The sequence below is a fragment of the Stylophora pistillata genome, chromosome 2 (assembly GCF_964205215.1).
Source record: "Stylophora pistillata chromosome 2, jaStyPist1.2, whole genome shotgun sequence".
Taxonomy (NCBI): Eukaryota; Metazoa; Cnidaria; class Anthozoa; order Scleractinia; family Pocilloporidae; genus Stylophora; species Stylophora pistillata.
The window spans coordinates 33,722,186-33,747,667 of record NC_142520.1 but is presented as its reverse complement, the minus strand read 5'-3'; the positions used below and the strand labels follow the sequence as shown (position 1 = coordinate 33,747,667).

General features: G+C 39.6%; 2 protein-coding genes across 3 annotated transcripts in view; both read left to right on the top strand.

Annotated features, from left to right (window-relative positions):
- LOC111336186 (uncharacterized) overlaps positions 1-8,802 on the top strand; it is a 13,425-nt gene extending 4,623 nt beyond the window's left edge. For both annotated transcript variants that reach the window (XM_088747228.1, XM_088747227.1), the window contains 3 exons: positions 538-615; positions 2,449-2,516; positions 4,163-8,802. In XM_088747228.1, coding sequence (XP_088603354.1) covers positions 538-615; positions 2,449-2,516; positions 4,163-8,287 — 4,271 coding nt within the window. In that variant the 3' untranslated portion in view covers positions 8,288-8,802. The remainder of the gene's footprint in view (positions 1-537; positions 616-2,448; positions 2,517-4,162) is intronic.
- Positions 1-25,482, top strand: part of LOC148739198 (uromodulin-like) — an 85,139-nt gene that overhangs the window by 46,980 nt on the left and 12,677 nt on the right. The window lies entirely within an intron of this gene.

Here is a 25,482-nt window from a genome sequence, read left to right as displayed (position 1 = left end):
TTCCTATTCTTCGTGTCCTCTGAGCTTCACTATCAAGATGAAGGTTAGATATATGGAGAGGGGCGTTCTATTGAGTATTTGTTAGAAAAGTTTCTTAGACTTTTTTTTTCGGCACATTTTGGCAGATAAAGAACAATGGACAAATAGTTTCTCTTACAATTCTTAGCGGCAATTAATTGTTTTGAAGGTGTAGTATGATCGTCCGGGTGAGTGTAGTCCTGAGAAGGACTGTTGTCGGTGGCGGTGACTGACGTTTCGACAACCTGTGCGGAAGTCATCATCAGAGTCAAGTGAATGATTGTTGTCAGTAGAATGACAACAATCATTCACTGACAACAATCATTCACTTGACTCTGATGATGACTTCCGCACAGGTTGTCGAAACGTCAGTCACTGCCACCGACAACAGTCCTTCTCAGGACTACACTCACCCGGACGATCATACTACACCTTCACATGTTACCCCCGGGTTCAAACCATTTACTGCATTAATTGTTTTCTCACAAAAATCTTGTATGTTTTGCGGTGTTTCGTTAGGAAATTACCAAGAAACTTTAGACGATGCAAAACTTGCTCTTCAATTGGAGCCAACATTGATTGAGGCTATGGAATACGGTATGTTTATTGCTCATAGCAGTCGCTGAAACAACAGTAAAAACTGTGGAAGAAGTGATCGCAGTAGAAAAAGAAGAGAATGAAATTTTTTTGTCTTGTCACGTGCGTGTTCCCAAGGAAAGTTCTGATTTCCGATGAGGAATCGTACCTAACACCGCTAAATTGCCAGGTTCATGTGTTCATATGTGATACAAACCCTTTATACCTCTTCAAACAGCTATAAGTAGTGTTCGTTACTGCGAGGATCGCTCTCATACTCTTGCTTTAACTACAGTTCAAATATATGACTCTTATATATTCACAAACGTCGAAGCAGCTATTTCGGAAGCTTCGTGTGTGTAAATCATCATAAAAAATAAAAGAAAACATATCTTTTGCATCTCGTCATCGAGCTCAAATTCCACCCTCTTTCTTATAAAAATTTACCAATTAATTCGTTTTTCTTGGCGGCCCTTGCGAGTAAAAAAGAGTTCTTTGGCCTAATGGCGCGGACATGTGGCATATTGTAAAGGCGATGGTTTCTTAAATTATACTTTGGATTGTTATATATTGTCGGAAGTGAGCTGATCAGCTTATGGTCTTTATCGGATGCGATTCTATGAAAAAGCCTATCACATAATGAATCAATTGATCCACCACTGGTGTTATGCCAAGGATTTCGCATGCATTATTGTAGCCCGTGCCAGACGTGATAATTGAGATCCCCCTTTTCTCAATACGAACAACGGCTCGTCAGTGAGGTACTGTGGCAAGGCGTTATAAAATACATAAACGGCACGATCAACTACGGACTTTACGTACGTATTGTAGAAAAGAATTAGATCTGTTGGCGATAATTTCACGCTTTTGAGCTGTGCAAGGAAATACAACCGCTTATTCACTTTCCTAACTACTTCTTCAATGGGCACATTCCGAGTTAGGTTGGGTTGGCGCTTATAGTACGTCCCAGCAAATTGGCGGTACTTACAGCTTCTACTTCTTTTCTCTTTTTAACAAACGCATTCAGTTAAACTGGATTCCGGACAAACGATATTCGGAGCTGTTTGCATTTATCGGGGTTGAGTTGTATTCTATTTACACGGGACCTACAAAGACACCTCATTTACATAAATGAGGTGTCCTTATATCTAAATCATTTATCATCAATAAAAAAAGCCACCGGCCCAATTTGGTACCCTGCGATATCCCGGAGTGGACTTGACCCACTCGGAATAAAGATCTTTTGCTAGCTTGATTCTTTGAGATAGATTAGACAAGAAATCGATGATCCAGTTAACTGTAAACGTGGTATTGTTAGATGACGTAATTTTTGGACGAATATAGAATGGTCTACTAAAAGCAAATGATCAGTGTTTGCAGAATATTATAAAATTTTTAAGTAAAGACTTCATTTTGGTGAAACTCACAAAGATTCAAACGGATCGTAAAGAGATAAAAAAAACTCGAGTTAAGGCCTCAAAGGTCGGTGGTCGAGTTACAAATGCATCAAGGTACAAATTGGCAAAGCACTTAGTTGAATTTATCAGAGCAGAAGTGATTGGGCGCAAAGTCTAATCTCTGACCAACCAAACTCTATTTGTAGTTTTGGTTCTAATGCATTAAAGAATCACTTACAGCTTCCTCTCATAATGTTGCTTCAGATAGGTGTGGTGTAAGTGGTTGAAAATGTCCAGCTCACTTCTGTTCGCTGTGGAAGAAATATTAATCGGTTTGGAATATTAATTTATGGAATTAATTCTTAGTTAGAATATATTGATATTCAATACATTAAACGCCTGTTTACCCAGTAAAAGGAAAGAACCGCTTTCTTTGACATGATGAATTAATTTTCAGGAGCCAGTGCTTGTATGCACCTTCAGTTACATGCAGAAGCCATTAACTGGTGTCAGAAAGGACTGGCAGTATCCTTTCACGCGATAACCACTAATGATCATATCAATTCTTGATAAATGCCAACTCTTTGCTGACATCTTATTTTTACATACCTTTACTTTAAAAACATATTTGCAATTGCTTGCCGAATCTCTCTGTTGTTTATTTAGCAGAGGTTACAAATAAAGCGATGGTTCGATGCTGATTCGCTCCTGTGGATGAAGGGGCTACTTTATGGTTAAGATCAACCGGGGATTAGGCATCCGCAGTGTTTTTCATAAACTAGACTATAGGGCTCGTGAAATCCATGGTTAGTCGTAGTCGACTGAGATTACAATGTAATTACAAGATAAAGTTCGTGTCTACGACATTCTTCTCGGTTAAAATAGCGAACGATTTCTACTCACAATTTGTGTTTCACAAACGCTTTGGATCCCTTTGCTTCGCTACGTTTCATTGATAACCCACAACACTTCGATAAAAAAATGTCGTTACCAGAGAGAATCTTTCTTTTTAAACCCTTGTCACCTGACCTATTTTTCCCGCTTTAAGAAGCTGAGGCGATTATATGAATACCAACGATATTATGAATACTTTTTACGAAAAAATTTTTACACTTGACTGAAAATGCAAATCATGTACTGTTGATCTTTATCGCATGCCGTATTCCAACCGGAAAAAGTTAAGCTTCTGTTTCATTTCTAAGTGGATGAGCATTGAAGTGTTTCTCGTGAGACTATCAGAATGAAACATGTGTCATTTAAAACATCACTTCGTTTTAAAAGAGCAATAAAAACATTGGCTATCGTTAAAAGTTCTTTTTAAAAATTCTTAAAAATTCTTTGACTCGGCGTTGTGGACTTCAACTCTTGTTAAATGGCAACCTATTGTTAAACAGACTGAAGTAAATATCTCATGAATCGATCACAAAAGATGTAAATCATATAAATTACGTTGCTGTTAGCAACGAAGCAGCTCCACCGACAGCAAGTTAAAGAAAAACCTTAAGTCAAACAAAACCTCTTAAGCTTGAGGGTTCATAATCTTTTCTTCCCCTCTGAATCCCTTCCACTGTTTACGATCTCATGCGAAGCACGAGCAGTGGGAGTAGCTAATTGTAGTCGCAAGATTGATTTGATTCCATTATCTCATGTCAAAATTAGTGACTGGAACCGACCATCGACAATCACAACACAAGAATAATCGTGCACTTTTCAAAGAACGTTAATGACTTAAGAACCTTTCTTTCATTTACACTCAGCAGTAATTTTTGTATGCCGCAGCAGTGAACTGTGAGACACCACGTATAGGGAGCGTCGTATCCATACAATAGGCGAGAAATTTCGATTTGTCCTAAATGCGGCGTGCAAGGTATCTCCTAGATAGAAATTTTGTAGATACCTTTCGCGCAGCACTCAAGAAAAATCAATTTTTTTCCATCCACGCTACCAACATACTTCATACTCTTTATTTCTCCCTATACGCTGGAATGAAAGTGAAGGCGCCTCCTCGGGATATGGCCTCTTGGCCAGAACCTTGTGGAGGAAACAATTTCTCTTACTTATGAGCAAAACCGAAGTTTTGAAAATTTAGACCAGATTTTCTTGACGTTATCCTTAAGCTTATGACGTTTCTTAAGAGACTATTTTTCGTTATTAGCCTTTACCCTATGCAGATTGACAAGAGCAATGTTACATTAAAAAACATATGGACTTGGTACAGTGGTGGGCCAAAACCATCACTAGAAACATTGGGAAAACGGAGAAAAGATGGTAGTCTCCAAAATCACGCCGGCCAATTTAAGGTTAATAGCTCGCGAGAATCTAGGAAGCCCATCGAGGACATCGAGAACCATGAGCGTCGTCTACAAATTGCTAAAAAGGTACGAGACAAAGCTGGAGAGAGACAAGCCTATAGAGATCTTGGCAATGTCTACTATGGCCTTGGCGATTTCAAGAAGGCCATCGAGTATCATGAGCACGATTTGGACATTGCAAAACAAATGGGAAACAAAGCCGAAGAGGGAAGGGCCCATTGCAATCTTGGAAATGCCTATGATAGCTTGGGCGATTTTAAGAGGGCCATCATGTGCCATAAGCGTGATCTAGAAATTGCAAAAGAGGTGGGAGACAAGGCTGGAGAGGGACGGGCTTATAATAATCTTGGCAATGCATTTGATAGTGTAGGTGACTACAAGAAGGCCATCCAGTACCATGAGCATCATTTGCGAATTTTGAAATATGTTGGTGATAGAGCTAGGGAAGGAGGAGCTTATGGAGGTCTTGGTAACGCCTATGATGGCTTAGGCGACTTTAAGAAGGCCATTGAATATCATAAGCGGGATCTAGAAATTTGTAAAGAAGTGGGAGACAAAGCTGGAATGGGTCGAGCGTATGGAAATCTTGGTAATGCCTATCACAGCCTAGGTGATCTCCAAAAGGCTATCGAATACCATGGGTATGATCTGGAAATTGCCAAAGAGATGGCAGACAAAGTTGGAGAGGGACGCGCTTATGGAAATCTTGGCAACGCGTACCAAGGCCTGAGCGAGTTCAAGAAGGCGATTACATACCACGAGCGTGATCTAGAAATTGCTAGAGAAGTAGGAGATAAAGCTGGAGAGGGACGGGCTTTTGGAAATCTTGGCAATGCCTATCATAGCTTAAGTGATTTCAAGAAAGCCATTAAGTACCATGAATGGGATTTGCAATGTGCGAAAGAAGTGGGAGACAAAGCGGGAGAGGGAGAGGCCAATGGAAATCTTGGCAACGATTATTACAGCTTAGGCAGCTTCGAGAAGGCCATCGACTACCATGTGCGTCAACTAGAAATTGCCAAAGAAGTGGGAGACGAGGCTGGAAAGGGACGAGCCTATGGAAATCTTGGTAATGCCTCTTGTAGTCTAGGCGACTACAAGAAGGCCGTTGAGTACCATGAACGCCATCTAAAGATAGCGAAGCAAGTAGGAAACAAAGTAGAGGAGGCGAAGGCCCATGGAAATCTTGGCAGTGCTTATCATCACTTAGGCGAATTCAAAAAAGCCATCAAATACCATCAACGTGAATTAGAAATCGCCAAAGAAGTTGGGGATAAGAATGAAGAAGGAGGGGCTTGTGGAAATCTTGGCGATGATTGTCATAACCTAGGCAACTACGAAAAAGCCATGGAGTACCACGAGCGTTGTCTTGAAGTCGCCAGGGAAGTGGGAGACAAAACTGGAGAGGGACAGGCATATGGAAATCTTGGCAATGTCTATCATTGCTTAGGCGATTTTAAAAAGGCCATCGAGTACCATAATCGTGATTTACAAATTACCAGAGAAGTGGGAAACAAAGCTGGAGAAGGACGGGCTCTTGGAAATCTGGGCAATGCCTATGAACGGCTAGGTGACTTTAAGAAGGCCATCGAGTACCACTATCGTGATCTAGAAATTGCAAAAGAAGTGGGAGACAAAGCTGGGGAGGGACAGGCCAATGGAAATCTTGGTAGTGCCTATCATAATATAGGTGAATTTAGGAAGGCCATCCAATGCCACGAGCGTGATCTAGAAATTGCGAAAGGAGTGGGAGACAAAGCTGGGGAGGCCCGGGCCTATGGAAATTTAGGTAATGCCTTTTGTAGCCTTGGCAATTTTAAAAAAGCCATCGAGTACCATGAGATTCGTCTAAAAATAGTCAAGAGGGTGGAAAACAAAGCTGTGGAGGGAGAGACTTATGGAGACCTTGGCAATGCCTATGAAAGTCAGGGCGAATTTAAGAAGGCTATCGAATATCAGGAACTTTGTTTACAAATTGCGAAAGAAGTAGGAGACAAAGCTGGAGAAGGAAGTGCTTATGGAAATCTTGGCAATGCCTATCATAGCCTAGGCGATTTCGATAAGGCTGTCAAGTACTATGAGCGTGATTTGAAAATTGCAAAGGAAGTGGGAGACAAAGCTGGAGAGGGACAGATCCATGGAAATCTTGGCAATGCCTACCATAGCCTAGGCGAATTCGAGAAGGCCATCAAGTATCATGAGTGTGACCTGCAAGTTTCAAAAGAAGTAGGAGACAAAGCCGGAGAGGGACGGGCTTATGGAAATCTCGGCAATGCCCACGGTAGCTTAGGCAATTTTCAAAAGGCCATTGAGTATCATACGCGGAATCTAGAAATTGCGAAAAAAGTGGGAGACAAAGCTGGAGAGGGACGAGCCTTTGGAAATCTTGGCAGTGATTTTCACGGCCTGTGCGATTTCAAGAAAGCCATCGAGTACCATGAGAATGATCTGAAAATTTCGAAAGAAGTAGGAGATAAAATTGGAATTGCAGTATCACTGAATAATCTTGGTATGGTCTTCGAAGATCAAGGATCACCTTTACATGCCCTCGATTACTACAGTTCCAGTTTGACAAAGCTGAATGAAATCAGAGCTCAACTCCAGTTTAAAGATGAGTGGAAGATTAGCTACCGTGATACGTATGATCTTGTGTACAATAATTTGTGGCGTTTACATTTAAGCCAGGGTAGCGTTATTGAAGCTTTGTGTGCTGCCGAGAATGGACGGGCGCAAGCCTTAAGAGATCTTATTGAGGCAAAGTATGGGTTACAAGAGGTACAATCTTTGCCTCATTCCTCAGAGAAATCAGGTGGTTTGTTCCTTGGATCTATTCCATCGAGAACAGTTTTTATAGCTCTGGATAAGCAAGAAATTATTTTCTGGGTTATGAGGAGCGATCAAGATATCACCTTAAAAAGAAAAAAGATAGGCGAGTCTGTTTCTCAAGAAAACGCGAGAACTTTCATTTTGACTTTAAACCGTACTGCCTTGGAAGAAATTGGTGTACGAGCAGGTGTTAAAATAGAGAATCGCTCGCTTGATGAGGCGCGTGAGGGCGGATCGACGACTGACAGAGCCCCTATCAGTGTTTCTCGATCTTTTTCACCAAAGAAAAGCTTAAGAAGCTTTTATGACCTTATCATTGCTCCTGTTGTTGACCTGGTTGATGGAAACGACCTCATACTCGTGCCTGAAGGTCCACTTTGTTTGGTACCTTATGCAGCATTGATGAACCCACAGCAGGAGCATCTGTTTGAGTCTCTAAGGATCAGAGTGATTCCATCCTTGACTACTTTGAAATTAATTACTGATTCTCCAGTGGACTACCACAATAAGACCGGCGCACTTCTCGTGGGAGACCCATGTTTAGAAGAAGTTCTCTTTGAAGGAAGAAAGTTGTGTCAGCTGCCATTTGCAAAGAAAGAAATAGAGATGATTGGGAGAATCCTAGGAACGGTTCCCCTCACTGGAGAAAAAGCAACTAAAAGTGAAGTTTTGAAGCAACTATCCACGGTGGCTTTAGTGCACATCGCTGCACATGGCAAAATGGAAACAGGAGAAATTGCTTTGGCACCAAACCCTGCTCGGGAATCCCATCATCCTGAAGAAAAAGACTTTTTATTGACCATGGCGGATGTGTTGGAAGCTCAGTTGCGGGCGAGATTGGTTGTGTTGAGTTGCTGTCATAGCGCTCGTGGAGAAATAAAGGCCGAGGGGGTAGTTGGTATTGCTCGAGCATTTTTAGGCGCTGGGGCTCGCTCGGTTTTGGTGTCCCTGTGGGCGATTGATGACGAGGCCACTTTCCAGTTCATGAAGAATTTCTATCAAGAACTAGTTAAAGGAAGGAGGGTCAGTGAAGCTCTTTACCAAGCCATGAAATGTATGAAAGAGTCCGAAAAGTTCAGGGAAGTAAAGTACTGGGCACCATTTGTTCTCATTGGGGATGATGTCACTCTTGAGCTGAATGAAACTTATGCAGTCTAGATGCTGCTCAATGCAAATATAACTTTTTTAGGTATCTTTTAAAGTCAAACAGTGTTATCACTAGGACAATGACATAGTTCTTTGGGAGAAATGAATCAGAAAGCAATTGTGATGTTGTTTCCTATTTGAAAAAGTAAGAAATAAGATATTGAGTAGAATACCTCATTGGAATTAGGGAGTTTAGAAATTATCTGGCCAGTTTTGTGTGGCGAAAATAATTTTTCTATTGAAAAAGTAGTAAAGGATCAAAAACTTTTAACCCTCCACTGAAAAACCACATCGTAACAAGCCATGATTAGTGGTAGATAGGCTAGATTGCATACATCTATATCATTTCAGCGTATTAATGGTGTAAATTTAGGATCTAGTAAGACAAGTGTTCAGGTTAAAAAAAGGATCGACGATGAGATCCTTCTTAATTCGACTTGTTCAGTAAGATTTGCAAATGTCAAAATATGTATAAAAGCTGCTAAACTATTTTTTCAGAACGTTAAATAAATTGTACTTACACGTGACATCTTTTAAAATGCAGGTGACGGACTTAACGATAATATAGTTCCTACATAGTTTTGCTCAAACTTCGTTCACCAAGCTGGGTAAACAGTCTAGCTCTTTGTAAAATAGGAATTATATTTAAACTTAACTACCTGTATAGCGTAGCTCTGAGATGATGAATTGTCACATTTTTACTACAAATCGAAAACGGTAAAGCCACAGTAGGCCTCGAGCGTACTTTGCCGTAGTGCGGCTGGCTCGATGCAGAATGGTTCGATACAGAAAGCTATTATTTGTAAGAGTTATTTCCCCGTTCGAAACTAACAACTTCCTTCGATAGTTCCAGTTCTCATTTCACGCAGATGTCTCAGCTAGATTCGAAAGCAATGATGAGGAGCGAAACTTTGTGTTGTGTCAGTGAATAACATTACGCAATCTGTTGAACTAACTTGAACTTGTTAAGATTCAATTGGAATTGGTGGTTTGTTTGAAAACTTGTCATAGTTTACCTAGAATATTGTTATACACCTTCTTAATAAGCAGGTGTTGCATACATTGACCTTTGACATCAAGTAGTTGAAAGATTTCTCATGTTTATTTTAAAATGAAAATGTATAAGCATTATATCAAGGGAAGTGCTTTGAATTCGAGACTGACTTTCAGGTATGTACGCTTGGAATAACTTATTTCTATTAATTGCAGTAGTTAGGAAATTAGCTCTGGTATGGTTTTAAGTGCAAGCAGAAATGACTGAGTTCGCATATACGGCTAAAACTAGTTTGACTTTAAAGCAGATTTACCCTTTTCGGGAGGTGCAATATTAAAATGTACTTCAAATTGAGAAGTAATAATTTTCAGTCCTGAGCCCTTTGACCTAATACTAGTCTTATGCTATTTCTTCCTGGAATTTCTAGAATTACTGATTTAGTTCCATGATCTAATGTCTTTTTGCTTCTCGTACTGAGGCCATGCCAAACCAAGGTTGTTCAATTAATAATACTTTTATTGTAGCTATTCTTTCACAACTTGAAGGATGTTACTCTGGTAGTATAAATTGAATACTAAGTATTTTCCAGTTAATTTGAGGAAAGTAGGCGTTATCATCGGTAGACCCTTCTCCAATAACGAACTGTTTACTCTTGTTAAAGTAAATTTATAAGCATTATATCAAAGGAAGTCGTAGTAGTTGGCAACTCTAGTTGGAGCCTGCCCGCAAACTATATAGCAATTATAATGCATGATGTATTTTGAGCCACTCCTATTGAAACTTTATCCGTAACAGTTTAGCTCACTGTAGAGACCCAGTAGTGGAGCAATGGACCTGGAATCCGAAGGCCTGAGGCTCGATTCCTCACGGAAACTAAGAATTGTTTATTCGTACTTCCTATGTTTGTTAAAAGTGTTGAATGTTGGCGTCTGTGTCCATGAAAAGAACATGGGCCAATAGAGATTTAAGTTGCCAAAATCTTGTCTTTATGGTGTTAATTTGTCAAAATTCGATAGTCTCCCTTGGTTTTTAGGTTCCAGCCGTGTTTACACAAAAGAGTGAGACAAATTCAAAGAAAAGGCTGAAAACTCGCAAGAAAATAAGATCCAAAGAACAGAGTGAAACGTTTATCGCGATGATACAACCCTCGTCATGCAATAAACCCCTCAGCGATTTTTCGCTAGAGTGGTACATTGTGATGATGCGTGGCGCGCTCTTTGAGAAATCGCTATTGCGATATTTCGCTTAAGAAACGCACTGGATATGAAGAGAAGTAAGTGGGAGGGGGGAAGGGCTTCAAAATTTTGTCGATTAGTTGATCGAATGTCACGATAAAATTCCCGACGTCGATCATACATTGCCGATCTATCGGAGGTATAATATGCGACTTTCGACCATAATCGTTTGCATAACTTAGCGCAGCACTGTGAGTGTGTTGGGATTTTGTCAAAATGCATAACCTTTCATGAATATAGGCTGATAGTTTCTAAAGAAACTGTTTGGGGCTGCGTCGGTGGGGGTAACGAAATAATTTAGATGTATCAACAAAGTTGAAATGGTAAATTGGCCACCGTAACGTTTTCCACCAATAACGTAGCTCCATTTTCTGCCTTTAAAAGTACACACAACCCACAATTCCTCTATTCGCTCCGACGAAGGGCTAACGCTCGAAACGTCAGCTTTTGTGATCGTTACGGTGGGCAATTTACCATTTCAACTTTCATAAATATCTTAACCTCAATACGAAGCACACTATCCACCAATGGCAACATACCACATTCAAAATGTTGAAGCGCAATAATAACCCAGGGGTCTCCTTCCCAGAGGTATTGGTTCAAAACAGACTTATCCACTGGCTTCTTTCTGGCAAACATAAACCATTGCTTCTGTCATTTCACAGGTGCGATCTCTCTAAGTAGCTCAGTGGCTTAACCGAAAGGCTGATGACAAACTGCAGTGATGATTTGTTTAGCCGGCCGGGACTCTTAATTTCCCACAAGAAAAGGGAATAAGAATTATACCTGACGAATTTCGGAATGCCAAGTTAGTTTACTTCAATTCTCAAAATAGATCAAAAAAATTTCGGGAGACAACACTCACTATTTTTTAGAGAAGTTATGAATTTATACTGAGATTTAGGTAACCTAAAGTATGACGAAGATTTACAGTGTAGCGGAAGTAGAGTAACAAGGTTTCTCGGCGAAAAAAGAAGGAAACATTTTAAATGATCTGTGTTACATAATTAACAATTTATCGATGATAAAGTATATAATCATTGACCCATTTGGCCCCGCTCGCGTAATCCCATACAAAACTATAATGAAAGCAGAAGTGTGCAGAGTTCAACGGGTTGACGTGAGCCTGCCCGGTAAAAGCCGTCCGGCCCAGCGTTAGCCTGCAGTGCAGGCGGATTTTGGCGGGGCGAGTGGATATTCTTATCGGTTGTTCAGGTCGCCATCTTGAATTAGAAAAACAGTGGATAGTTGGGGCGAGGTAAAACGTTTACCAAGCCAGTGGGAGGGAGAGAGAAAAATTGGGGAAGGGGGAGGCGGAGGGGAAAAAAAAAAAAATGCCTGCCCGAACTGACTGTTCGTTTAAGAAACTCCGCCCACGAACGGAGTCTCTGATTGGTACGGCAGGGTGCATTCAGATTGATGCTCGCCAATCAATGCTAACATTGCTTCAGGCTCTTCCTGCCGTGCGTGCGCGTGCTTCTCTGTGATATGATCAAGAAAATGGCGGATTCGCTAGCTTTCGATGCTGCGCTCAAAGAATCTCTTTCATTCCTGCCATATTCAATTTTTCCATCTTGAGTCTTATGTCAATGATTCTAAAGTCTTTAGTTGTTATCTTTCAATGCAACTTACTTTAACAATGCCAAGATTAAGCTTGAGGAGGACTTACAAAGAGTCGCTATTTGGTGTTGCGAAAACCAGTTGCTAATAAATCCCGATAAAACGAAACTTATGCTGATTGGCACAATGCAGCTGATAAATAGACATTCCAATGATTTCTCGGTGTCATTCATGGGAAAGTCCCTTACTCCTGTTGACACAGCAAGAGACTTTGGTGTGATCATTGACTTACCCCTGACCTATGATAGTCACATTTCTTACTTAGTCTCTTCTTGTTTATTAAAACTAGTCCAGATCAACAGAGTTATAACAGTTTCGACAAGGAAACACTGATGCTTGTTATTTACCGCCGCCCAGTTAGCTCAATGGATAGTGCACTGGACTGTTGGGCGGGAGGTCGAGGGTTCGAGCCCCGGCCGGACCAATACTCAAGGTCTTCAAATAATTGAGAAGAATTTTGCTACCTTTCTATAACATCAAGAAATGGTTAGATATTCTAGTCTTCTCGGGTAGGGACGAATAAATGGAGGTCCCGTCTCCTGCAGGGTTGGGGTAGGAGACGTTGATTTCCCACACACGGGATTACTGTGGGATGGATGTCCTCCCCTGGGGTGCCATGGGTGGGAAGGTGAGATCGATATGGACTGAAGCGGCTGCCAGAGGCGCCTGAGAAAATGCCGACGTCTGTTCTCAACCTTAACAACATCTCATTGTAACAAACCTGTAATTCAGCTCTCTGCACCATCTTAATTGGTTGTCAGTGAGCCAGACACTACAACTTAGAGATACAGTTATGGCCTATAAGTTTGCCAATAATTTAGTACCCGACCACTTATGTAACAAGTTACAAAAACGTACCACCATACATGATTGAGCCACGCGGCATAGCAACAAACTTCAGATCCCTTTTATGAGTCCGCGAACGGTCAACGAACCTTTGCCTATAGAGCAGTTTCGCTATTAAATTCCCTGAGTAGTGACCTAGTGAACTTTCCTTCAGTAAGGTCACTGAAACATTCTTTGGAGGACTCACTAAGAGGGGCACATTAATAGTCAGTTTGTATGATACCCATTGGACATATATATATATATATTTCATTTTATTACCCTATTTTAAGTTGTTCATTTGTGATTGTAAATTGTCTACCATTGTAAATAGTTGCTGAAAAGCCTTTAAAGGAGTAATTATTAAAGCTAACTCATTCATTTATTCATTTATTCATTCTCTCCAAGCTGGGTATGTCGCGTCAATTACGCCACGAACAAAAAGAAGCGATCTCAACGGTTGTGCATGGGAGCGATTTATTGGCAGTTCTTCCGACAGGCTTTGGAAAAAGCCTCGTCTTTAAGTTGTTGATTCGTGTCCAAGAAATATTGTTGTCGAAAGCTGCGTGCGTGATTATTGTCTGTCCCCTCTATTAATTATGCAGAAAAACATCGTTCAAGACCAGTCAATTGAAGTTTCTGCAATGGGATTAACGGCGACATCACTTGCAAGTGCAAGAATAGGAGATGTAGAAAATGGAAAATACCAGCTTATATTTGCGTCCGCAGTTCGTCTGGATTTCTGAGTTCGAGCGCGCTACCCGATTTCAGGTATTCGTCGAACTCCTTCGATACAGCTTTGCTGATTCCCTGCTTCACTTGGGCAGCAATTTCTTCGTGTTTCAGAACGACATTCGACGCCTCAAGCCACTTTTCGCAAGCGATATTTCTCACTAATGCTTTAGATTCTTCATCTCATGAAATTCTCGCAATTACCTGTCCAGAAGGGATCCGGTAGACTACTTTCACCTGTAGTCCCGTTTTGGGCAAATCGTCCACGTTAAGTTTTCTTAACATTTCGTCCTCCCCTGCAGATGCACACGCAGAAACTATACTTTCCGTTCCAAACGTGAGATATTTCCTCGACGTGTTTACTTCTCTCAGTGGTGTCTTAGCTGCTGGTGAATTAATACGAACCACCTTCGATTTCCTCCACGACGAACTTGCTTTCTCCGCAGTATCGAGATCGCTTTTACCACTGCTTTTACTGAGAGTACATGCTATTTTGGAAGTTCCACCTTTGACGAACTGGTACAACTGGCCCAGGTTTCGAATTTTGCGACCACAAGGGTTGCACACTCGATCTGAAAATACTTGCGAGTCTTGTATTAACTCCGATCCTACTTGCCTACAAATATTAGCAAGAATGACGCCAAAACAATCTTTACGTTTTGAAATAATTTGGATATATCAACAAAGTTGAAATGGTAAATTGGCCACCGTAACGATTACAAAAGCTGACGTTTCGAGCATTAGCCCTTCGTCTGAGCGAATAGAGGAATTGTGGGGTGTGTGTGCTTTTAAAGGCAGAAAATGGAGCTACGTTATTGGTGGGAACATGGCAACGAGAAAAACGTGAATAAATTAGTGGAATGAAAAGCATTCGACAAGGACACATCGAAACCAGTCGCTAGACATTTTAATTTACCTAATCATTCTAAACAACATTTGGCAATCTGCGGTCTTTCCTTACCCTTAGGTAGCACGGAAAGCCGTAAAAATCTTGAACAAAAGCTCATCTTTCAAACCGGTAGTCTAAATCCCACAGGGATCAACGAACGCTTTTCATTCCACTAATTTATTCATGTTTTTCTCGTTGCCATGTTCCCACCAATAACGTAGCTCCATTTTCTACTTTAAAAGCTCACACAACCCACAATTCCTCTATTCGCTCCGACGAAGGGCTAACGCTCGAAACGTCAGCTTTTGTAATCGTTACGGTGGCCAATTTACCATTTCAACTTTGTTGTTATATCCAAATTATTTCGTTACTCCCACCGACGCAGCCCCAAACAGTTTCTTTCGAAACTATCAGCCTTTATTCATTTACGTTTTGAAGGCTTGAAAAGATTTTCCGACGACGAATGACTTAATTTACCAGCGAAATTTCCGAATTTAGCTTTAAACTGAGAAATGTTGCAAAGCCTACAGTTGTCACCAGGACTTTTTTCCACATCTCAACATCATAGCTCTGAAAGTTTTCCGAGTTCACAACATGTGTATTCTATTTGTTTTTGTCGGAAGTGGATTTAATCTTCCGGCAAGGAATTACTTCATTTCCATTGACAGACGATTCACTTCCGGAAAAGTAATCAAGTGATACTAATTTAGGGCGGTTTTGAATTTTACAGCCTCTCCAGGCAGGCGGTTTTCCTTTCCCGTCCCCCCGCCAACTCCGACAATCTCGCATTCTCCCCCCAATTCTCCCAGTCCGCAGCGAATCCAACATGGCGGCTAAACACTCGAAAGATGAAAACCACCAAAACTGCCTGCACTGCAGGCTAGCTCAGCTGCTCTCAGGTCGCTTTGTTGCAAAAACTTAAAGGAAGACAGAAATGAGAAAATAGGTCGCATTTTTCAAGGAATTGGTAGTTTCTTGTTCTGACTCCAAAAGATTACTGAGTTCGGTCGGGCCGGACAGGAAAATATTTGGCTCTCGGTAATGAGGTATGGACCTCGCTGCACTCGGTCCGTACGTCATGATCTCGCGCCAAAGATTTTCCTGTCCGGCCCTCCCACTCAGTCAATAGGTATGTACTATCATATGACCCGTCCGGCCCCGCTTTCTCAATCCCATGGTAAACCATAGTGAAAGCTGACGCGCGTTGGGCCAGACGGGTTGACGTGAGCTGATCCGGAAAAAGCCGTCCGACCCTTGTACACTTGTGCGACGACACTGTTCGCTGTTGTTACAAAAAATAATTTATATCAGAGAAAAAAAAAACAAGAAAATAAGTCATTGTTGGTCAATTGCGAGTTTCTAGTCACGACTAAATATAAAAAGGTAAAGTTTTTATTGTGGAATCTTTGTGTGTGTGTGTGTGTGTGTGTGTGTGTGTGTCTGTGTGTGTGGTTTTCCCGCACGCGCCAGTCTGTTGCGGCCATTTAAGTTAAAACAAGCTTTTTGGAATTGTCCTAAAATGTACTTAAACGTTTCCGAGGAAAAAAGGGAATAATGAGCAAGACAAATATGACAACTGATTGTTTTGCAGCCAAATTAACTTTAACGCGGAATCTGTTCTTGTGTAATTAAAAATCCACGTCCAACAGACAGATGAATTTAAAAATGATAAAAATTTACTTCTCTCTGAAGCTTTTAGAAACAAAAACTTAATTAGGATTGCAAGTATTTACAAAATTAAAAAATAGAAAGATCATTAATTTAGTTAAATAATACTTAATGATTGCGTCATTTTTGTTTGGGGAAGAATAACGTCCGCATTGTTTACTTTACCGCTGTACTACTCTTTAAAACGGTATACTATTTCAAAAGATAAAATCTATTGGGAAAATGTGAAAATCTTGGTTAATATATTTTTATATCTATAAGTGTACGTAGCTAAAACACGGAAGATAAATCCCAGTGCAGGTGTTGCGTTATACCTGAAGGCCGAGTGTTTACTTTACACGTGTGTGTCTCTCAAAACTAGAACTCGAGTGATATTTGAAACAGGTTAAGCACAACTAAGTGTTGTAAAAAAGCTTTAACGGACTATCCCTGTTTGGGTACCATTATGATTAATTGTTGAACAAAAAGGACACGACTGAATGCATTGAGGAATGTGCAAAGCCTTTGGTTCGATCTGACGATCTTTACGATCGTCGCATTATGATACCAGGCGCACTTTGTACCAACACTTGTCGCATTTTGTAATAACACTCGCCAAACTTGGTAACAAAAAAGCTGACGCATCTTATAAAATTCCTCTCGCACTTCGTAAAAAAAAAGGCCTCGCGCTTTATACACTCATCGCAGTTTGTAACAAAAAAGCTCTCGCATGTTGTAATAACAATTGACTGTTGTACAGTCAATTGCAATAAAAAAAGGTCTTGTATTACTATATGGCTGTGTCTCACAAGGACTGGGAACAACCGAATTCACGAATTTGATTGGCTGAAATCAATATTAAAAGCGGTCTAGACTTCCCCATCTAGACTGGTATCTAGACCGGTCTAGAAAAAAAGGTAAAAAGAATATAAAAGATTGGCAGATAAGACACAGCCATATATAAACATCTTATTAGCCGAACTAGGTCGGTCTGTATGGGAGAATCTTGACCTAGGTCGCTGGTACAGACCTCACTGCGTTCGGTCTGTACTGGCGACCTCGGTCAAGATTCTCCCATAGACCTCCCGCTCGGTTAATAAGAACTAAATAATATTCAACGCACTTTGTGATAAAAGGAAAAACGCCGATCCCTTTTGCGATAGCACTCGTCGCACTTTGTAACGAAAAAGGTGATGCATTTTGAAATAACAGCTGTCACACTTTGTAATAAACTTGGTATAGATGGTAAGAGGGTAATGATAATAATAATCGTCATCATCGTCATCGTTATAACAATAATTATAGGCAATTGCAATAGGACTGAGTGGAACACAAAGCGCGAGGCTAATTTGAAATTACGAGGACAATTACCCCTAAATTATGGGACGCGGAGTCTTGAAATACCAGTCAGTTGTGTCAATAACAAATTCAGAAACTCAGCAATGGAAAATTTGATGTAAGAACACTCAACCTTCTTATTGACATTGAATAATAGTCATTGGATCACTTATTTCAATCCTTGTTTCTTTTCAAATTTAGACCTCTCCACCGGCCTACTTACTCAAGAGCTTTTCTTCATTTTGATTGGCTACCATTTGCTAGGTACTTGATGGCGCAGAGTGCTTAATTTTCATCGGCTGCTAAACTGTCCGATTTGGTCTGTTTGTAATCAGACAGGTGAAATCGGACAGTTTCGACTTGAAACTGCCAATTAAGCCATGTAAAAGGCCTCTTAAGAACCATCAACGTATCCGTAGATTTTGTGATTGTAACCGAAAACACACGTATTTGTGCTCATTATTTATTTCAAATCTCCACAGGCCTACGGTACCAAACATGAGTAGGGAATATACATATAAAAGAACGAATACTTAAAGATAAACACACAATAAAGGAAAACATTTACCTTAACCGACGGTGCATAGCTTTACAGGCATTTAAAAAAACAACGAAGCTGCCACTAAGAAGTGGACATAACAGTGATCCACAAGACTAAATTCATAGACAAAACAAATCAAATTGACATGAATTTAAGTAACATTGCACAACGATATAATCACCAACCTCAAGGACACAAGGAATACATACGGATAACAATCATTATGATAACAATATAACAATTGAGATAATGATACTTATACTCAAAAGGTTATTTATATATTTAGACCTTTAAACGTTCAACGTTATACGATGAATGTAGATACGATGAATTATGATAAATCATGAATTGTGATAAATTATGATAAATCATGAATTATGATAAGTGATGAATTATGATAAATCAGATACGATGAATTATATTCATCGTATCTGATTTATCATCACGGTTTTATTACGAATCAACTTAACGGCCCGCTCCCAGTTGGCTTGTTAGCTCAATTGGTAGAGCGCTGCACTAGTATCGCAAAGATCAGTGGTTCGAATCCCCTACAGGCCTGATTTTTTTCAGGTCTGATTTTTTGCTATTGCATAAATAGCGCTCTCTACTGCGAGGATCGTGCATCATACAAACCTTACAGTAAGATGTTTGTAATTTTTAAACCGACGGTGTTGGGCAAAATAAACCATTTTTGGTGTTGCACTTTTTCTTTCACTCTTTCATTTTCTAAGCAATACATTCGAGTAAATCTTTAATAAACAATTGCTAATTGACCCCTGACCGTGTTCGTTTATATTCAACTTGATCTCTGGACCTCTACCTCACGCACTACCGGTAAAGATGAGTGAAACCAGACCAGGTAAATCCTAAGACTACATCGCGGTGTCAGTGTGTCGATAATATTTCTTGCGGGGATGCACTGTTTGTTCTATTTTTTTTGCGGTGTTGCGGTATTCAAAACCCCCCATGTCCTTCTCTACAAGACACTTACATATCCCCGGATCTGATGTTGTGCAGCCTGCAGAGCAGGCGTAATTTGTGCCAGCGAGTGCTGAGTATTTTCTTAGCGAAAACTATGGCCATTATCTATAATTTGAGAGGGAGCGGAAGGCTGGGTAGGGAAAGAAATTAGTACCAAGGGAATAAGCGACAGTAAAAAATAAGGATCGGGATGAGGGTCTTTTCGCCCCTTCCCGCCCCCTCCCCCCACCGTCGACTCTAACTCCAAATTAAACATGGCCGGTTGAATAAACGATCGCGCGCTTATTTACGTTAATTCGCCCAAATAAGACGCCTGCTCTGCTGGCTGAACGGTGCATAAATTGAGTATTAGGAGTCTCCTTTTTCTGCCCAGCACATGAAAGGAGCGAGTAATTATTTATATAGCACCGTTTTTTCGAATGACTGTTGTGCTGCACCTTTGGTTGCAACCGACAAATTTTGATAGTGGAGACTCTCTTTAAATATCTTTGAATTATTCTTTAAAACGCCGTGGTAATCGTATTCGTATTTTACGAATGCAGGACGCCTTTTTAATTTATTTCATTTAATGGCTTGTACGTCTTTTTTTTTTTTGTCTAAGTTGATGAAACTAAAGAGACGTGTTGACTCGTGACCATGCATGAAATAATTCATAATTAACAATTATTCGCTGAAGGCGAGGTGAATATCGTCGAATAATCCCCGAGACGAAGTCGAGGGGATTATTCGACAATATTCACCGAACCTGAGGCGAATAATTGTTTTAGTATAATTTCAGAGCTGAACAACAGAGAAATTTCTAAAATCATAACATTTTAGTAACATTTATTAACATTTTATTTTAACATTTTATATAAACCGCGTGGAGCGGTTTAGAGAGCGTCATATAAGGAACCGCTCGACCAATCAGATTGCTGGAAACTCTCTGATCAGTTCTGAAATTATACTAATTTATCATATAACTGATTAGAATAACAATAGAAACCTTTGTAGAGGTTTGATGTATGTAAAACTTAAATATTTTATCCAAGCTAATAATTATTTCTTTATGGCACTCACGACTTCCCGCATTGTGAGGAACAAAAGAAGTGTTATTCATTCTCAAGGACTAAACAGGACCAAGAGATTAATTATTGATAACTTTTTTCTTTTGACTATTGTGACTGCAACTACGGTAACAAGACAAGAAATGCTGATGACAGCGTCCTTTTTAAGATTTATGGAATTTCTCACACACACAAACACACACACGCAAATACACACACACACACACACACACACTCACCCACACAAAGAAATTCCCGTAAAAGGTGTTGCATCTTTAAAAGTAAGCCAGTTTTCTTGAACACTAGTCAACGCTCTTAGAATGAAAAAGCACATTTCAATTAATTGGAAAATAACGGGAGCCCAAAATACTACTTCTTCCTTTTGGAAAAAAAAAATTTTCCGAGCAAATAAGATGGAATAACGTCCTGCTCCCGAAAGCCAAACGTCTTAGCGATTAGTTTTGAGTGTCTTACACCTTGCCTAGATTTCAAATTTGCTATTCTCTGCATTTCTCCAACTAACAATGAAAAGATGCTAATTAAATCGACGAATTCAAAATGTGATATTTACACAACACTTTATCAACCGTTTGTTAATTTATAATAAAAATTCTGATCTTTATCACATCTCATTTTCAGTTTACAATGCCGCAGCACATTAAACGTGAATGTGGCATACCTGCTCCACACAAGTGAGAGAAATCCTTTAAAATTTTGAAATTTGGCAAGAGAATCATAGAAGTTCAAATGACCTTTGTTCTTATCGACTTTTTACGGCTTTCTACGATTCTCTGTGCGAAGCAACTTTCTTTAATGTTGCGCACGAGCTACTTTAGACCAGTTCTCAATCTAACTTTTAATTTAGTTATCGCAGAAAACAAAAAAAAGCAAATAAATATTGTAGTGTGGACGTCTTGTATTCTGCAGCATACACCTTTATTGATATCTAACGGGCTATATCAGCAACTAAACTACTCCCTACATCTAGTTACAAGCTCGTCTTTTGTAGGTACGGTCGAGAATCTAGAACGTTCCGTAACATCACAACAGATTCTATTTATATATTTTTTTAGGAATGACTCAGCATGATACAGCTACTTCTAGACCATTTTTGAAGGTTACACTAAAAACATAATCTTACAAAACTTGCACAGCTACGTACACTATTTAAAAAGGAACGAAAACTGAATAGTGAATAGAATAGTTTACCAGTTTCCGGGCTGACGGATAAAATTTAGGCCCTTACCCTGCAGTGCATGCGTCTTATTAAGGTGATTTAAAGTTTATTTAACCGGCCATGTAAGAGGTTAGAGCCCCTCTACTTATTCTTGACCGTCAGTTACCCCCTTGGCACAAATTGATTACGGCTTACGTATGACCCCCGTTGAGACCCTCTTAAATTGCATGGTAAGTCTCACTGAGAACTGAATTCCCTTCCCACCCTCTGTATGTGTCAGAACATTTGAACAAAAATAATAGTGAGTTCCAGACTATCAAAGGAACTTTTTATTCAGGAATTTTATTACATTAATCATTACACCAAAGAACCCGCTCCCATCCGTTTAGCGGACGGTGGACATAACTACGGCCGCCTAGAAGTTTATCACAGCAGGCGCAAGGGCACAGTATGTGATGATTCATGGAGCATCATTGACGTCAGTGTGGTGTGTCCTCGGCTTGGCTTTTCAGGTGCAACCCAGGCTCGTTGTTGCGCTGCATACGGTCAGGAGTGTGGTCCGGTCTGGATGGATGATGTTCGCTTCCAAGGGGGAGAGGAAACGTTAGCTCACTATTTGTTCCCGGATGGGGAAACGAAAACTGTGGCCATAGTAAGGATACTGGTGTGACTTGTTACATCTGAATGCGACGCTCAATAAATTTTTGCATGACGGACACATATAGCTTGATGTAAGAACATATTGTAAGAATGTGTTTTAAGAATTGCATTGACAGCAATAGTAGTTGTATAAGATTTTCACAACAAGAAGTTATTGTAAGTCATCTCATAGTAGCGTCACTCAACGAAATATGATTACCATTTTAAAAATCATTTTCTGAGTGCAGTAGCTAACAGGTACTTTATTGATTTTTTTTTTGACTGGTTAAGATAACTTTTCTACTAGTAGTTTGCAGTTTCAGGCACATAACAAAATTTCCCTCTCAGCCAAAATGTATAAAAACTTTCTGTTTGACGCTCTCTTTAATTAGTCAGCCTACACCGTCCTATTTATTTCTTCTATTCTAAAATGGTCATTTTAGTTTGTTTTAAAGAGTTTAAAGCTTCTGCGAACATTGATAATGGCAGGAGACGTTGTTGCCGACCTAATAGATCTCAGATGGAAAGGTGATCGCTTGTTCACAACATTTTCTTATTAACGAGTGCGAGCATTTTGTATTCGAAACACTTTTCAGTGAAAAATGGCCACTTTACATTTTGTTACATTTAAAGTGTACACGCGTAGTAACCACTTTGATTACGTGATAGACGCAATGATGGTTATTGCTAGTTACGACAATATAGAATGACTTGTCTCTACAACGATGACCACGGAATGACGCGGAAACTGCATAATAATAATAGTAATAATAATAATAATAAAAAGTTTAACGTGGAGAAACACTTAGACTGAGAAGCTAGTTTACAGGTTTTCCACGAAACTACTTAAACAAATAATTCGAATTGAAAATAACGTTGTTAAAAATCCCAACTGGCCGAAGGCAAACCAGTTGGCTATATTACCAGCATGGCCGAGGATTTGAAATCCGGGACTACCGTGAAACAAATCCAAGTAGTGGCCAGGGCCGGACTCGAACCAGGAAGCGGCGGATTGCAAGTCCAACACGCTGACCACTCGACCATGCTGCCTTCTGTCTTCTGCAATGTACAAAGTAATCAAGAAATCCCCATCCTTCATTCTCCGCCCAACTTCGATTAAAAGACAGACGATTAAAGGGGGTGCTGAGGGAGTATAACAAGGTAACTGAGTTAATTATGCAAATTACCACCGTAAAGAGTTTAAAGCCTACATTTCAAGCATAAGCCCTTCGTCAGAGTAAAAATGGAAGTGTGGGTTGTGTGCGTGTTTATCTGCAGAAAATGGAGCTGCGTTGCTAATACTCTGCCTAATCATGGATTCTAGGCAGCATATGGCAGTCTGTGACCTTTACTTACATCTAGGCAGTTCGGAAAGCCGCAAAACTCTAGAATAAAAATTTATATTTCAAATCGGCAAGCTTAATCCCCACGGTATCAACGAAGGCTTTTCCCTCGGCTAATATAATTCACTCTTGTTTTTTTCGCTACCGTGTTCCCACCAATAGTATAACTCCACTTTCAACGTAGAACCCACAATGCACATACAATCCACAATTCCTCCATTCGCTCTGACGAAGGGCTGAAACTGACGCTGCATGGATTTCAGCCAAAAATGTTCAAGGGAACTTTGGCAAATGGAATTAAAAGGAAGTTTTCAAACTTTGGCATCCTGTTACACTACTAAGTGCGATATCGTTTCAGACTAAGTTTCAAATATCATTTCGTTCACAACCGTCTAAAACACTGATCTTGAAAATTGAAAGAAAGCTCTCATACTCACTCAGGTAAGTTCCTAACATTGGTAAAATACCTTCTATTTCTATAGGGAAAATTTTTTTAAACGTTGCTAGTGGTGTCGAAGTACCTTTGAAAAACCTATTGTCTTAAAAAGCTTTCTATCTTATGTTGGAAATCTCTTCAGTTTTAGCCTAAGTCTTACAATTTCGTTCATGGCGCTTTTTACATCAGTTTTAAATTTTCACTTTCCTCCTGAGTTCTCAAAGTGTGAACTTTATTCTTGTAGCTGAAGCCTGGCAGTGGTCAAATGGTAGCTTATTTACACCGTTTGAGCGAATAAGTCTGTAAATGATCGCAGTCATTTGTAAACATAAATTTAACAGAAAATACGTGAGGAAAAGTCATGTTCATCTTAAAAGTTATATTTGGAGCAAGGATTGTCTTCATCAGTTATGTAAAATCAGTTATGTATCTTACAAAAGTACTGTGTACGGCCTGGAAAATGCTATATGTCAGACTATTTAAATAAAGCTTAGCCGTCGTTCAACAAAACTGCGTACTAATCAATACTCAGTTTAGCTGAACTGTTTATCCGAAAATTTATTTTAGTGAACAGTGTCAAGAGGATCGCTAATGTTAACAGTGGAGGGACACTTATTTAATTAAGTCAACCCTGTTAAAGAGAAAGGTTGAGGCCCACTGATTGCGTAAAACTGTGGTTTAGGTTAGACCTCGTGCTAATAACCGCCAGGTTCTATAAGATTAATTTGAAAAGACTTCCAACACCAAGCTTTTCTCTGTAGGCTTTGTTAAATTTTCAAAAAAGTTCGTAATAATTGATGACACTAATTTAAAAGCAGGTAAAGAAATGTTTTCAATTTCAATTCTAATTTCCATGCTAAATTGTTTTGGAAAGTTCATTTTCTAACCAAAGTGATGGAAAAAATGTTTTTTGGAAAAAAAATAATAATAATAATTTCATCTGCAAATTGTCCATCTTAGATATAAATAAGGAGCATTCGGCATAAATGTAGTTAAAGCCATTCGACGTGATTGCACAGTTGATAGAAATGACTTTAAGTTCAGAAAAACAGTGGAGGCCAGGATACCCAAATACACTTAAATACACTTAAAAACACTCAAAATACACCCAAATACACTTAAATACACTTCCATGCTAAATTCTTTTGGAAAGTTGATTTTCTAACCAAAGTGATGGCAAAAATTTGTTCTTTAAAAAAAAAAAAATAATAATAATTTCATCTGCAAATTGTCCATCTTAGATATAAATCCGGAGCACTCGGCATAAATGTAGTTAAAGCCATTCGACGTGATTGTACAGTAGTTAGAAATGACTTTAAGTTCAGGAAAACAGTGGAGGCCAGGATACCCAAATACACTTAAGTTGTAGGACATAGTTCTAAAAGAAAATTATATTTATCTAATATTTCTTTCCTTGAGCCTCCGAACTTTATGTCATTCATTAGATTTGAGGATGTTTACTTAAGCATACGCACAAATATATTTAAAACATGATTGGTCGGTTAACGTCAGGACCTGCTTTTGCTAAATTTTGCGTCGTCATTTGAAGAAGTTTCACATCCGCTGATTTGGTAATGTTGGACTATACACTTTAGCTTAAACTTGATTTTACTCTTAAACACGCTCTCCGTCTAGATCAGTCATGGCTTTTTAGTTTCCAGTATTGATTGCAACGAAGAGCAAGAAAAAAAAGTTAAATTAGATACGCGACATAACTCTCACGATTAGAGTTTGCAAAGAAACAGTGTTCCTCCGTGTCAAGGT